Source organism: Hyperolius riggenbachi, chromosome 7, assembly GCF_040937935.1.
Source record: "Hyperolius riggenbachi isolate aHypRig1 chromosome 7, aHypRig1.pri, whole genome shotgun sequence".
NCBI classification, from domain to species: domain Eukaryota; kingdom Metazoa; phylum Chordata; class Amphibia; order Anura; family Hyperoliidae; genus Hyperolius; species Hyperolius riggenbachi.
The window spans coordinates 283,864,548-283,880,787 of NC_090652.1; the positions used below are offsets into that span (position 1 = coordinate 283,864,548).

General features: G+C 43.6%; 1 protein-coding gene across 6 annotated transcripts in view; it reads left to right on the top strand.

The window, feature by feature from the left end:
* Positions 1–10,146: 10,146 nt before the first annotated feature.
* Positions 10,147–16,240, top strand: part of LRP1B (LDL receptor related protein 1B) — a 2,031,260-nt gene continuing 2,025,166 nt past the window's right edge. For all 6 annotated transcript variants that reach the window (XM_068245873.1, XM_068245875.1, XM_068245874.1 and 3 more), the window contains exon 1: positions 10,147–10,381. In XM_068245873.1, the coding sequence (XP_068101974.1) occupies positions 10,300–10,381 (82 nt within the window). In that variant the 5' untranslated portion in view covers positions 10,147–10,299. The remainder of the gene's footprint in view (positions 10,382–16,240) is intronic.

Below are 16,240 nucleotides of genomic sequence, written 5' to 3' on the forward strand. Positions count from 1 at the left end.
TCTAATGACCCGTGCATGAAAAAAGGGCTTGGCTTGATAATGAAATGGCATGAGTGAATAACGAAATCTGATAACGCTAAACATCGTCAAATTTGGTTAACAATAAATACCGTTGTGAAAACAGACTGGAAATAATAACGAAAAGATATTCACGTTAAAAATCGTTACGTAATTCAACAATACAGCTTAACCCAACCGTACTATCACACAGAACCCTCCCCTGGTGGTGCCTAAAACTAACCAACCCCCCCCCCCGGTGGTGCCTAACCCTAACCACCCCCCAGTGGTGCCTAACCCTAACCACCCCCCCCCGGTGGTGTATAACCACCCCCCTGGTGTTGCCTAAAACTAACCGCCGCCCTGGTGGTGCCTAACCCTAAACACTCCCTCTGCAGAAACAAACTTTTACACATAGAAACAATATCTTTGATAATGTAAAATCTGCACATATAAACGAAATAGGACAAAAACTATAATGTTGCAAGCTTCTAAAATAACATACTTAAAAAACTAGAATGTTGTGTTAACGATATTTATCGTGACGCCCTTTTTTTTGCTTTTTCCGCCGTATTAACGATAATTGCATTAAAGTCTATGGCGGTGCCCTTTTCGTCCGCCCTCAGTCAGCGCCCTTTTTTCCTTCTACCCTGGATTCAGGTTAAAGGAAACCTGAGATTGCGTAATAAAATTTTTTGATACTTACCCAGAGCTTCCTTCAACCTCATGAGCACCGATGTATCACACGCCGTCCTCCCGAGTGCCTCTGTTCGGCCACAGTCAGTCCCGGTAATCTGGCTCAGTTGTGCCAGTCAGCTCTTCTGCGCATCCACGCATGCGCAGAAGAGCCAACTTGCTGAGCGAGACTGAGACTGAGCGAGATTCCCAGGACTGATTACAGTTGAATGGAGGCACTCGGGAGGACGACGAGGGATACATTGGTACTCATGGGGTTGGAGGAAGCCGCAGGTAAGTATTACGTTTTTATTATTACGCCATCTCAGGTACACTTTTAAGAATTAACCTACAGTCCCTATTTCATTTGATTACTGGGGACTATTCATTCTCTCTGAAATATAGCCGCACTCAGGGTCGGATTGGGACACTGGGGGCCCACCAGTGAAATTGCTGCCTGGGGCCCACTCGCCCTATGATTTGGCGCTCACATACCCTACTCTAGCGGTCCCCATAACAGCATTATCTAGTGAGGTATAGTGGTCCCCCTCCCCTATACAGTCCCCTGTATTCTGTTTAGTGCTGCAGACAATGTTAATGCTCTATGAATACATAATATGGCATGACATTAGATTATGACTATGGTAGGATTAGATTGTGAGCTCCTCTGAGAACAGTCAGTGACATGACTATGAACTCTGTAAAGTGCTGCAGAAGATGTCAGCGCTATATACATACATACATAATAATAATATGGTAGGATATTAGGATATGACTATGGTAGGATTAGATTGTGAGCTACTCTGAGGACAGTCAGTGACATGACTATGTACTCTGTAAAGGGCTGCAGAAGATGTCAGTGCTATATAAATACATAATAATAATATGGTAGGACATTAGACTATGGCAATAATTAGATTGTGAGCTCCTCTGAGGACAGTCTGTGACATGACTATGTACTCTGTAAAATACTGCAGATGATGTCAGTGCTATATAAATACATAATTATATGTAAGGACATTAGACTATGACCATGGTAGGATTAGAGTGTGAGCTCCTCTGTGGACAGTCGGTGGCACAACTATGTACTCTGTAAAGTGTCCTGAGCCCAAACCAACCACTGCTGCTGTGTTTCACAGTAGGGCACTCACTGTCTGACTCATATTATGAAAAAAGGGTTAGTGCACACAGTACTGCACTTAGTGCCTGATCTGTGTGAGGCACTGGGGATAGCAGCAGCATGTACACATTGTGGCACCAGTGTTCCCCTCCTGTGCTGGGTCTCGCCCTCTTGCCTGAGCCTCTTCACAACTTTGGCCATGCCCACTCTGCCAACGTGTGCTTGAGAAAGGAAACAGTGGCAGAGTGGTGGTATTAATTTTAAACAGACAAGGTGGTGTAGCAAGTGGGTCCACCACCGGTCTATGAACAACACTTTTTTTTTTCCTCGCTTTTGAAGCTTAAAGGATAATTGTAACAAAAGGGATCTGGAGGCTGCCATATTTATTTCCTTTTAAAGAATACTGTTTGCCTGGCTATCCTGCTGATCCTCTGCCTCATACTTTTAGCCATATGCCCTGAACAAGCACGCAGCAGATCAGGTGTTTCTGACATTGTCAGATCTGACCAAATTAGACACATGCTTGTTTCTGATGCTATTCAGACACTACGGCAGCCACATAGTCCTTCAGTAGCCGGCTCCAGGACCTGACGCCAATTGGCGTTAGGCGGACCTGGGGATGCCGCCGCGGCCATGCCCAGTGGCGTGGAGCGGTCGTAGAGAATAGGGATGATCGGAAAGAGCAAATTCCGTTCCGCCGGAATTCGCGGATTCCCCCATTCCGTCGCTATGACATTTCCGCTGGATTTTTGCGAAATTCCGCTGAATTCCGGATTCCAGTGGAAAAATTAGTAAAAGTAATCGCAAATGAAACCTTGTTTATGCTAAATGGTAGCCCATAGAACCTGTTGGCTGTTCCCTTAGTCCTTTTTCCCTTCCCTCCTCCCTCCCCTCCTCCCCTCCTTCCCTCTTCCCTCCTTCCCTCTTCCCTCCTTCCCTCTTCCCTCCTGGGTTCGATTCCTGGCCAATGTATGGGAGCTGGCTTTTGAAATCCTATAATTCCCTGGAAGTCAAGATCCTCCTCCTCCGGAGGAGGGAGGAGGGGAGGAATATGGAAAGATACATGTGATTACTTATTGTTCTGCCTCTGCTGTCCTTATTGATGCAGCCTCCTGCTGTCCTTATTGATGCAGCCTCCTGCTTGCTGCCTGCTCACATCTGCCCCCCCCCCACCTCTTTATAATGATAGAGAGCAGCCTGGAGGGGGAATGCATTAGATAAGCTCCTCACCCGCTGTGTGCAGAGCCCTGGCCAGCCAGAGACAGTGAGGGAAATTGCCATTTAAACCTGCCGCCAAACATGGAGAGCAATCTTAGGAGAAGGGAGAGAGGGTGGGCGGCGCTCATGTCAGAAAGGGAAGAATCCAGCCAATCAGCGCAGGAGAGAGAATAGAGGCTGGCACTCACTCTGCACAGGATGGCAACACCTGTGCAGAGTGGAGAGAGGCACACCACATCACGTGAGTGGTGACGTCATTGTCATATAAAGGCCTCCCAATGTTTCCCTCGAAACATCGCTGGGCCAGTACGAGCTTGGGCCCGCACTCTACAGCTTTCAACAAAATGCTAGGGTGGTTTCTGGATAAGAACTATAAACTTGACTGGGTTTTTTTTTCTGCTGCATGCTTTGTGGTAATGCTACCTAGTGATTTCATTATCACAGGAGTCCTTAAAGGATGCCTGTCCACGCCAGTGAAACCATTATTAAATGCTAGTCAACTCTTCTCTGCACCAGTCAGTGCTAGGCAGATCCTCTTGAAAGTACTAGTTAGTGCCAAGCAACTCCTCTAAATCTCCAGTCAGCACTAGTGTTTTTCAGCCCTCACAGTATGAATGTGCTATTAAAAATCCTGTTGCTTAGTATACGTTCTAGAAATTCTTTTCTATTTACCCTGACTGTTTTGGGAATATGTTTGTTCTTCTGAATTTTTTTTTCGCTCAAAATACAGAAGTATAGCTACTAGAGTGCGGCGCAGGAGTGATGACATACAATCCTCTTGGCCGTTGAAGCAGGAAAAAAGGGTGCAAGAGCCCTTTTGGAAAAAGCAGTGCTGCCATAGGTGCCTATAATAAAAGCCTCATTTTGCAGAATGCCAGCGAAATTTTGGCACACGGCAAGGGTCTTGGCAATCCCCTGCACCCTTTTTTCCAAGTGCCTTTTTTAATGTATGCCTCGGCCGTTGTTCGGCTGAAGTGATCCACCAGGATGATTTACTATTCGAGAAGGGTAGGTGGGTGTCATACGCACGCGCTGGATTCTCGGCAGAGGTGGTCATTATCGAATTTCTAGCATGTGTATGGAGCATTTTTGTTGAAAGGGCCGAGTTGTAAAGGCCTCCATACCTTATCTGTTATCTCCATTCTCTTACATTTTATATTGAATAAGGACATTCAATCGAATGAGACTCTAATAAAACTAGGCTACATGAAATCAATATTACAATCAAAATGTTGCATATTGATCATAAACTGCAGTTCTTAATAAGATTGGGGAGGGCAGCAGGGATGGGGCTGATGAGACGTTCAGACAATGTTTCCAGTAGCGGTGTTTTTGCGGACATCTGATAGAACATTGACCCTGATTCACATAAGCTGGCATTAGGCTATTTCTGCAACCTGCCTTACTTAGATAATGGGTATTGCAGTATGTTACCATAGCAATGTAAGTTACCATTGTAATAAGGGTTGCAGTGATAGCGTAATGCCTGCTAGTTCCCTAGCATCGGTACCGGTGAAATTGCCCAGCCCTCCCTTGAGTGGTGCATGGTTCTGGATCAGTATCAGTCAGATATTGATTGGTAAAGTATGATTGATCCAAGGCCAAGCTACCCAAGTTAACCACACACCATGAAAGTGAGTTCATACTGGATCCGCATACCTCAGAGTGTTGTCCATTTCTTCTCCCGTTGCCCTCCGGTCTCTGTAATCATTCCTTGAAAGACGACTTTTGACCAAGGTTGGATTTTAGGCAGGAAGAGGCAGCCTTGCTGTGATCTTTCCTCCGATCACCATCCCATTCTCACCTCCTTCCTGCCCCACTTACTCCCCCAATGAGGTAACATTACCACAAGCCTGCCTGCCTGCCTCTTCTTGTCTGAATATTTTGACTTTAGTCAAGAGTCACATTTTTCAACGAGGTATTATGGGATTAGGAGAGCATGGGACAACACAAAAATGTATGAGGATCCAGCATGGACCTACCTCTGTGTTTATCTTTGGTAGCTTTTCCTCAGGTCAGGTCTTACTTAAATGCCCAATTAATTGTGTATATTGGACTTTATGCAGCATAGGGTGTCTTCCACTCTATGGTGCCCATAGCTGGACAGGTGCATAGAAGATCCACATCACAGCAACAAGGCTGGATTTCTGGAGAGGTCACAGAGACCTGGGTCTAGAGTGGCTGGTATCAAAGGCGATAGCAGCAAGGGGTTGTGGAATATGGAAGAGGGGCCTTCAAATAGTAAAGAGGGGCTGTGGACTAGGAGCAACACATGGAAGTGGGGGGATATTGCGCAAGGGAGCTGTGCATGAGAGAAGAGCTGCTTTACATGGATGTTAAGCCTCTTTCAGATAGCAAGCTGAACCGCTCACTTGCCATCTGCTGCCCGTCAGTGCAATTTGAGTGCAATTTAAGTGTAGCCAAGTTGCAGCGGTAGTAACACCACGTGTATCAAGCTCTGACATGCTGTGGTGTTACAGGGCATCAGTCAAGTCTGAGCTCAGATGTGACTCCATGGTTAGTAGAGGGAATTCACTGCCTGTTGGCTGTGTGAAAGGGGCCTAACACATAGAATATGGGGCCTGCACAAGGCATAGGAAAGGGGCAGCTGCACATGGAAGGGGAACAGGTCCAGCTAGCAGTCCTGCTTTTGTCATTAAAGAAAGTCTGAAGTGAAATATAAAACAGATACCTAAGTAGAAGGAAGGCTTTGGATCCTATAGAGCAGGGGTCTCAAACTCGCAGCCCGCGGGCCATTTGCGGCCCTCGATACAATATTTTTTGGCCCTCGCCGGCAAAAGCTTCCTTATAGTTCGCTTCAGTGCTCCCAAGTAATCCGCCGCATCCCCGCCGCTAAACGAGGGCTGCAGAGCCCCCAAATTGCCCAGGGGGCAATCCGCTGGCATTTCCTGGAATGGGCAGAGCTTTCAGCTTCAGCTCTGCCCTTCCTGACTTCAATCGCCACACGTATCGCAACCTCTCCCCGCCCCTCTCTGTGAAGGAAGAGTGAGAGGGGTGGGCAGAGGCGGCGATGCGCCGCGATTGTGAAATTCCTTATGCAGCCCCGCCTCATCCTGACTTTGCCTCCTGCGGCCCCCCAGGTAAATTGAGTTTGAGACCCCTGCTATAGAGCCTCCCATTCTCCTCACAGTACCCATGTTCCCCCACAACCTCCCCTGTTAGAGGTCTTTGATCGATCGGTCATAGAATGCTCTCTTCCGCATTGGCTGGGTTTCGAAAGTCTTCGGAAGCACTCGGGCTCCCAAAGATGGGCTGCTCTGCACTGTGCACATGCTAGAGCACCCTCTCGGGCTCCTCAAGACTTCCAAAGTGGGAAGGAAGGGGGATTCCTCCAGCTGCCTGCTTCCCTTCACGGAGCCCCTACAGCTAGCTCCCTTCTTAGGGTTCCTCCAGCCTGTCCATCCCCCTCCTGGGTTCATAGTCTGTCAGCATCCTTCCCAGAGGTTACTCTAGTCTAGACTGTCAGTATCTCCGGGACTTACCCTATCAGTCAGTACCCTACAGAGATCTGTTTCTGTCAGCTCCTTACCCAGAATTTCCCCTGCCTGTCTGCAGTCCTCCTGGGTGCCTCTTAGTCAGGTCCCTTCCCTGGATTATTCCGTCTGTTCGTACCCTTCCTGGGATAGCTATAGGTTAGGCCTACCTACCCAATAAGCTTGTCCTGGCTCAATAACTTGTACCCCCTCCTATCCAATCAGGTACCCTCTGTTCTTCCCGTCACTGGTGCGGTAGTCCTGAGGGTCATGACCTGGCTTGCACCACGCAGCAAAGTAGTCTGTCACCCACTTCACCAGCGCACCATTGTGCGGTGCTCTGGTGAAGACCTGTGCTAACTTAGACCCCATGCCACCCCTTGATACCAGTAACGGGATCAACAGAACCCTGCCTGGCTACCTATATTGGGGGGGCACCTATACCCGGTTGACCTATACTGGGGCAACTATACCTGGCTAACTGATACTGGGAGCAACTATACCTGGCTACCTATACTGGGGCAACTATGCCTGTCTATTGGGGGCACCTATACTTGGCTGACCTATACTGGGAGAAACTATGCCCGGCTACCTACTGGGGCACCTATACCTGGTTAACCTATACTGAGTGCACCTATACCTGGCTAACCTATACTGGTGGCAACAATGTCTGGCTACGTATACTGGGGGCATCTATACCTGGCTACCTATACTGGGGTCACCTGTACCTGGCTACCCTATCTACCTATACTGAAGGCGTTTTTTTTTCTTCTCACAACACAGCTATAAAGTGTGGTGCAAATTGTTGGGTACTATGCGATATTTCCAGATCACTTGTGCATTCTCACAAGTTTGCCTCAGGCAGCAAAAAGTCTAGAACCATCCGTGCGGATAACGGCACCTCCAGTGGCAGCCATTCTGCTCCTTGCTGCACTATATCCGACATCAGTAGCTGGGGAGACCAAGTCCAACAGCGCACTGGAAAGGGTTAATATAATTATTGTAAAAAGTACATGGTACAATGCTAATTGATGCTAATCTTTCATCATAGGCATAAGCAAATAAGGCTGTTAGGGCTTTACGATTTGAGCTCTCGCTCTATTCTTTCTTGTTTTTCAAAGCCAGCATGCTCTTGTTTTGCCGGATGCTCGTATTGAACCTTTTCTTATCTATATAGGCATTTATTACACAGTATTGTATGCATTTATATATAGTTCTTCTATTATTACATGTTCAAATGGTACTAACCTTGAACGCTGCATGTAATTGTTACCCGTTATTTTCTATATGGTGCTCTGAATAGGTCCGCCGACTATGACGACACCGCATACATAAATGTATACATTTTATAGAAAGGAAGCTTATAAAACACTTACCAACTGCTGGGAGGTTACTTGGCTACATTCAAATATAAAAAAAAAATAAATCAAAGATTATACTTCCCCTTTAAGTGATTTAACCCCTTGCTAGCCAGCTTTACAGCAGTATGTATTGGATTTTCCTCCTGCTTCGGCAGCACTAGACTTGAACGACACAGAATACATAAATAAATATATACATTTAACAGAAAATAAGCTTATAAAACGCTAACCAAGTACTGTGAGGTTACTTGGCTATATTCAAATGTGTGTGTGTGTATATGTATAAAATATGTGTATATACAGTATATATGTGCATGTGTATGTGTATATGTGTATGTGTATATGTATTTTTGTATATATACATATATATATATATATATATATATATATATATATATATATATATATATATATATATATATATATATATATATATATATATATATATATATATATATAAAATATGTGTATATATATATATATATATATATATATATATATATATATATATAAAATATGTGTATATACAGTATATATGATGCATGTGTGTGTATATATATATATATATATATATATATATATATATATAATTATTTTTTTTTTGGCAAAGATACTACTTCCCCTTTAAAGGGAACCTGAAGCGAGTAAAATTCTTTAAAATGAACAACACATGACGTAGCTGCAAATGAATATTACATACTAACCTCACCGTCAGTTCCTCTCAGAAGCTCACCATTTTCTTCTTACAGTGATCCCTTCCAGTTCTGACAAGATTTTGTCAGAACTGAAATATACCAGTTGCTGTCAGTTATATATCAGCAGCTGTCAGTTACAACTGAATGTGCAAGGTAATGTCCATGTTTCCCTATTGGCTCAAGTGGGTGAGATTACAGTTTAACAGTGTGCTGACCAGGAAGCTGTTATGGGGTAATGGCCATTTTTACAATAGAGGACGGAGAATTCCATTGATCACAGTGGACAAATGAGATGCAGGAGAGGAGAAAGAGATTGAGGAGAAGACTACACAGGAGGTAAGTATGACCTGTGTATGGTGATTTGTACTTTATTTTTTTTTTCAGTTCAGGTTCTCTTTAAGTGATTTTAACCCCTTGTTAGCCAGATTTACAGCAGCATGTGCTGGCTTATTCACCTGCTACTACAGTTAACAGATTCAAACAGCACGAGCCTTGAACGCTGCATGTAATTGTCACCCGCTATTTTCTATATGGCGCTCTGTATAGGGTCGCCGACTAGAGCGACACCGCATACATACATAAATAACAATATACATTGTATAGAAAGGTAGCAAATAAAAACACTAGCAAACTGCTGTGAGGTTAATGGGCTACTTTGAAATCTATTTAAAAAAATATATATATATACTTCCCCTTTAAGTGGTTTTAACCCCTTGCTAGCCAGCTTTACAGCAGCATGTACTGGCTTATCCACCTGCTACGGCAGTTAACCCCGTCAGCTCACTAAAGCATTCTCTCCTACAAACCTCCTGCCTGCTTTCTGCTCCGCTGACATAAGGGGGCATCATCTGCGTTGGACGAGGATCCTGCTGTACTCGAGAACCCCAGCGCTGGTCCATGAGTCACTCTTTGTGGATGAGACTTATTCACTGTTTAATGCTGAATCATCCATTATGTTGCTCTGATGCCCTCCCTGGAAGCATAATAATCCCCTCTCCACCCTAAGCCCACCAAACACAGCGGTGACAGCCAGCCAGCAAGCCCCCCCTCTCCTTTCCCTTCTCCGGTGTTCCATGTAGCTAATTATCAACACTGGAAAGGATTTGGTGCAAATGCAAAAGACTGAACAAATGACTGCTTTGCTGAAATAACATCAGACAGAGAAAGAAGGAAGAAAAAAGGGAAAAGGAGATTGAACCAATGCAATCATGGATTGACCAGCTACAGAAGATGCTTCTGCTGCATCAGGGAAGGATGCAAAGTAGCCGAAAGGAGGAAAATAAAGAGGAAATGATTGCTGGATGCAGTGTTGAAATGCATCCCCCCTTGTTGTGTTAAATGGCTCTTACTCAGTAATAGAGGTGATTTATGGGCAGGGATTGGGGTGTATGTGTTAGACTGTGTGATTAATCAGTAGATCCAATCCTACTGGCATCTCTCCTCTTCCTCTCTCCCTCTCTCTCTGCCCCTCTTGTGTGATGTAACATCAGACGTGAATTCTGCATTGAGGAGTCAAGACACACAAGCTGCTCGCACACACATACACACCTACAAGTCCTGCTGGAAGCAGGCGAGGGGGGGGGGAAGAAGAAGGAAAAAAAGGGCAGGCTGGCTTCCTTTTAGCAGAAGAATTTCCATTGACATTTTGTAAATTACACTAGACTCCAGGCTTGCTGAGGAAGTGTGGTGTGTGTGTGCAGCCGGGCAGTCCGTCAGCAGATTCAACCCTGCCTGCAACAATGTCTGAGTTCTTCCTAGCCTTGGTGACACTATCGGGATTATTGTCTATGGTCAAGGTGCTGAGCTTGGGAGCTGACGCAGGTAAGAAGTCCTTTATCTCTTGACACAACTTGCAAACTTGTCTTCTCTAGGAGGACCGAAGGGCTGCCACCGATTGCTAGAAGACTGGTTTTTGATGCTCCTGCTGTGTTTTTGTGATGATGAGACGATGAGAAAAGTAAGCGTGTCTAAAGAGGTTTTGTGGGTTTTTTTGGATGCTGCAGAGATGTCCAGCTGTTAGGGATCCTGGCAATTTGGCTTCCGGTGGATCTTGATGAAGGCTGTTTTTGGGATGAATGGCTAATGTTTCACGGTCCATCTGCTGGTTCATCGGTGCTGGGAATGCCAGGGTTTTGAAACCGGAGGCTGAGATGGGTTTGAATTGATCCTTCTTTCTTCTGTCTACCTAAGCTGCACTGTAGTGCTATCACAGGTTTCACATGTAGATGGTAGCAAGTGCCCAGGAAAAAAAGGTTTCCACAGCAGATCATGGACCAAAAAAAAAAAGAATGCTTGATAGTAGTTAGCCGTACGATGCTGATTAACGATGGTTTATAAACTTGTCACCTCTGAACATCTGCCCCCTACTCGGCACCCAGAAATGGATGGGAGATGAAAAAGCATCTTTATTTTTTATGTGCCCCTGTGGTTTCCACTATATATCGCTTTATATATATATATATATTGTTAATCAATAGCTGTCAACAGAACTGGCAGCTGTGGGACTGTAATCACTGTGTTAGTTTGGAACTTTTGCCACCTTCGAGACAGGAGACTGCAAGCGTTTCAAAAAAAGGAAAAAAAATTACTCGTACAACATATTTTCCCTCTGAGATCTGTAATCCGATGTTTTTTTTCCAAGTTTATTCTGGTGAATGGGGGCTCTATAAGACTTGAGCTGCTGGAAATGGGTTACGACTCTGACTCAGGGTGTCTTTTTGTTTTTTTTGTTTTTTCCCCTACGGAAATAGAAATAATTAAACCAAGCTTAAATGATATGTAATATAGGAATGCATGCATGCCTAATGCATTCAGTGGCATATGCTGCACCTTATGGTAAAACATACGGGAGATAATATTTGACAGTACAGCCTCTGTAACCAATTCCTTAACTTGTCCATCGATATGCATTATTTCGACTTGGAAAATCCCTCTAGGGTTTGGTTATCCGGAGGAAAAAAAAAGAAAATTGAAAATGACTTTGCAGTGTGTAAAAATAGATTTGCTGAATTCATTCTTTTTTTTTCTTGAAGTCTTTGTGTTGTATTATGTGCCTGTGTTAACTGTTTTGCTCTTTGATTTGAAGGCTTAAATCATTTTGAGGTGCTACAGTTCCTCTCTTCCCCCAATCAGCCAATGGGAGAGCAGCGCAGGGTTGCTAACAGAATTCTAGAATTTGTGGTTGGTTGCTATTGGTTATGACACTCTACTCCCCCCCCTCCCCCCTTCCTGGGCAGACGCCACAGTGTATGTGTCTATAATGAATGTGCAAGTGGCTCTACACACATGAATGGCATGTGCTGTCCTTAAGGAACTTGCTGTCTCCCATGAAGTCTTAATTGCATTATTGTGCTGATTTGACAAAGATGCAATATTCAGCATTGCTGTGTGTGTGTATGTAACTACGGTGACTGGCAACATAATAGGAGATTGCATACCCAGACATACCATCATCCATTGTGAAAAAGATGCTTGTGGCCTTGTTTTAAAAAGGAGTTTGTCCAAAATTCAGAGAGAGCCTCCTGGTAGCATCCTCATCATTATCTCTCATCTCTCATTAAGAATCTTACGGGCACCTAGCTCTTTATTCGCTTGCACCATATGGTATTTGGGGTTCTAAAGAAGACGTTGTTATGTTCATGTCACGAAAGGGTCCAGGCGCATTCCTGCTCCAACTAATATTGAAGCATTTGTCAGAGCAAGACGGGGTTACCAAGGTGATTTCTACAAATGACTTGCAGGAGAGTCTCTAAGTTTCCCATCTGCAGTTCGCCAAATTAGTTAATATCTTCTTGTTTAGCTTGCTGGCTAAATAAAGCCTTCTCTAAATATATTCCTCCCCGTACAGCCTGCTTACAAATGATCCCAGAGTGCCATCCATTCCCAGTCTCTGCACAAAGTTTTCCCTGCCTAAGTTCATCAGATGATTAACGCTCACTGGGTTTGGGACGTTATAGAAACTAAAACAATAGTACGTGTTGCCGTGGACTCAGGTGTGCCTCCTTCACATAAATGAGTATAATTGAAAGGTAAACTGGAATGAGTCTATTTTACATCTCGAACGCTGCTTGGCCCAAGATTAATGAGTTCCTTGGAGTCATATGGCACTTTGAAAAATATGCTCTTCACTGTTGGCGTTTTCATTCAGGGGCTGTGATCTTTGCATGGCAATTAGTTTGTGAACGGAATGTCAATTGAAATGTATTCAAATATAGCAGACATCTCCATGTTTCAACTGTGACAGTGAACACTGGTGGGAATAAAGCTAGGTTCTATCATGGGTGGTATTGTCAAAACCGGGTCAGGCTTGGTCAATAAGGTCTTGTAGTCAGATCTTGGCTTAAAACATAAGGTTGAGAAGCATGGACCACCCACCTGTTCCACAGGCTGAATGTGGAAGCCTACCAGTGTAGATTTTATAGAATTATTCTATAAACACTGTGGTGGGTTCCCTCACAAATGTACTTGCAGTCCAATTGGAAATCCCAAGATACTTCATGATTGAGAGCCCTTAAGTACTAGACCTTAGTATCTACAACCTGGCCCCTCTCTCTATTTGTATCTCTCTTTATCTACTCCATCTCTCGATTAAGAACCTTTGGCTATTAAACCATAGAGTATCACAACATCTAACTTCTCTCTTTCTCTCTCCCTCCCTCTCCCTTGGTTATTAAATCATAGGGTATCTATCATCTGACTTCTCTCTCTACCTCTCTCTCTACCTCTGTGTACCTCTCTTCATCTACTCCATCTCCCCGTCTCTGTCTGTGACTTTGTATCTCTTTATCTCCATCTCTCGATGAATAACCCTAAACTATTAAACCGTTGAGTATCACATCTGACTTCTCTGCCCCTCTTCTCTCTCTCTCTCTCTCTCTCTCTCTCTTTAAAACTCTTGACTATTAAACCATAGAATATCTATCAATGTGCCATCTATCTCTCTCACATTCTCTCATCATCTCTTATATCTTCGCTTTCTCTCTGATATCATATAACATAATCCCAGACTATTTATATTTAAAGATGTTTTGACAGCCTAAATTTAAAGCCCTAACTTTGTGGTTCCATGGCAATGAGAGATGTGTTTTATGAATAAGTATGGCATGCCCAAGAACTCAGAGGCAGCAGAATCACTTTACCATCTTTTCATCGAAGCAAAAATCCGCACTTAAGTTAGCCTAACTGAACTTTCTCGGGAAAGCTCAAAATAAACACGATGCATGCAACCCAATGCCTCTCCTCCAGCCCTTTGCACTGTGGTTTTGTTTCTGTATGTGTTTTAGTTCAACAATGTGTGTGTTGCCGGATTTATAAATGGAATATACAGATCTCTGAGATATGGCTTATTTTTCATGGATTTTGTTATGATTTAGATGCTCCAGTTTGGTGGATAGAGCTCTGAGAGGCACACTGAGAATCAGCAGGATACTCGTATTCTAGCGCTGCCCCAGCTGTACCCATTGTGCCATGTTTGTTTCTGTAGACTCTACCATTCTCTGCTATCTCGCTCTCCCCTCTCATCTAATCTACTGCTATGTATCATTGCTGGTGGCACAGATAAGAGATGCGAGTCCATTGACTGACAGACAAGAAGAGCTGTGTGTGAACGTGACAAAGGAGATAAAATACACATTGCTGAAAATCTGAGTAACTTTTCTTAAAGAGATTTTATTGTGAATGAATGTCAAGAGGCCAGACTGAGAAGCTGGAGATTGAAGTTTAAAAGGATAGAAAGACTTTCTTTTTTTTTTCTTCTTACGCTGACTCAAGGGAAAAGGCTCTATTCCGATATATTGATAATATGTGAGCTTTTTCTATATTGATCACATGGAGGTTATTGATGATAGTTTGGTAATAGAACTGGGACAATAAGGAGTAGTGTCCACGGACCTTTGACTTCAGTTCAGCTGTTTGTTTGTTTTTTTTACATTTTTTTTTTCAGTTCAGCTCAGTTGCAATTTGAAGTGAATTGCTCAGTTTTCCCAAAGTGTACTTGGACCTTTTAGCTCAGTTTACCTTCAGGATCACTTTAGAGAAACCCAGTTGCAAAGTTCCGTGTACACTAGCCCTTATATTGTAAGATGCTGGTGGATTCAGTGGTTTTGAGATGTCGTGTGTATCTTGTGGTGCCCAATCACGTTTCAGTGCTATTTAACACCATAACTGAAAATTTACGCATAATGGGTGGACATAGTTTATTGTTGTTCATTTCTATAGTGCCAACATCTTTCATGGTACTGTAAAAATAATTCAAAAAGAGAATGTGTGAGCAGAAAAGTGCATTATGGATCAAACTGCACAGCATGTCTTGTGCTAAGTTCACAGTAAGGATCAGTCAGCTAATAATGTAATATCAAGACATGATCGGAGAGAAGGACTTGGCCATATGAGCTTACAGTCTGCAGGTAAGAGCATTTTATTTAAAGCACAGCCGAACTGAGAGGGATATAGAGGCAGACATGTTTATATCTTTTCGAGAATGCATATTGCCCGGCTGTCCTGCTGATCATTTGCCTCGGATTCTTTTAGCCATAGTTGCTGAACAAGCAGGCAAACTAGATGTTGACTGCATTTGCTGCAGGCTTGTTTCCGGTGTGTGTGAGTCACAGTACTGCGGCCAAAGAGATCAGCAGGACTGCCAGGCAACCAGTATTATTTAAAAGTAAATAAATGTCAGCCTCCATGTCGCTCTCACTTCAGTTGTCCTTTAAGTAAGTGCAATTTCTGTCTGTGTACTGGCTTTATGGTAAACCTGTGCTGAGTATTATTGGAAAGGAGATATGTGTAAAGGATACCACTTTTGAGAGATGAGAGAAGAACTATGGATGATGTCAGTGCTGGCGTCCTGCGACTCTAGGTAAGGCATGGGCAAACTTGGCCCTCCAGCTGTTAAGGAACTACAAATCCCACAATGCATTTGCCATTATGAGTCATGACTGTGGCTGTCAGACTCCTTCAATGCATTGTGGGGCTTGTAGTTCCTCAACAGCTGGAGGGCCAAGTTTGCCCATGCCTGCTCTAGGTGCTTGGCTGTAATCCTAATTGTGGCATTGGTGTATTGGACGAAACTACCATTTCACAATTCCACCAGAATTCAGCACAACTAAGCTACACTGAAACTGGGAGTCTTCTGAGCATTCTCCTATTCTGGTGCAATATGTGTAAAGCCCTGTCCATAACTTAAAGGGAAATGTTAATTTATTATTAAATTGCCATAATATTAGTGTTCCAAAAATAATTTCATGCTGGTGGTTACTTGACATTATTAAAAATGATTTTTCATATTCAATGTGCTGACAAGCTCAAATAGCATTGATTTGCATCCATAGGAACAGTGCTCTATGTGGAGTAAGGACTGCCCTTGAACGTCCATATTAACGCATAGGTGATTTATCTGCACAGAGAAACAACCATTATCATTTTCACCACCTGCACTAATCTACTGACTGGCAGCACAGGCTGCCCCGTAGAAACCATGTGGGATGGATGTATATATATGCACCTAAAAAGTTATCACGCTTCAGGTAATCAGTTGAGCTCTGTGTAATGCAAGGATTCGTAGCAAATCTGAAATAACTGCATTTCCCTTTTAAATGTGAGTGTTTATCAGACACAGGTGATGAGGAGCAAAGACAGTTATTGAGACAAGAGCTGTTGCTCAAAGTGGATTGTAGAGCTGTA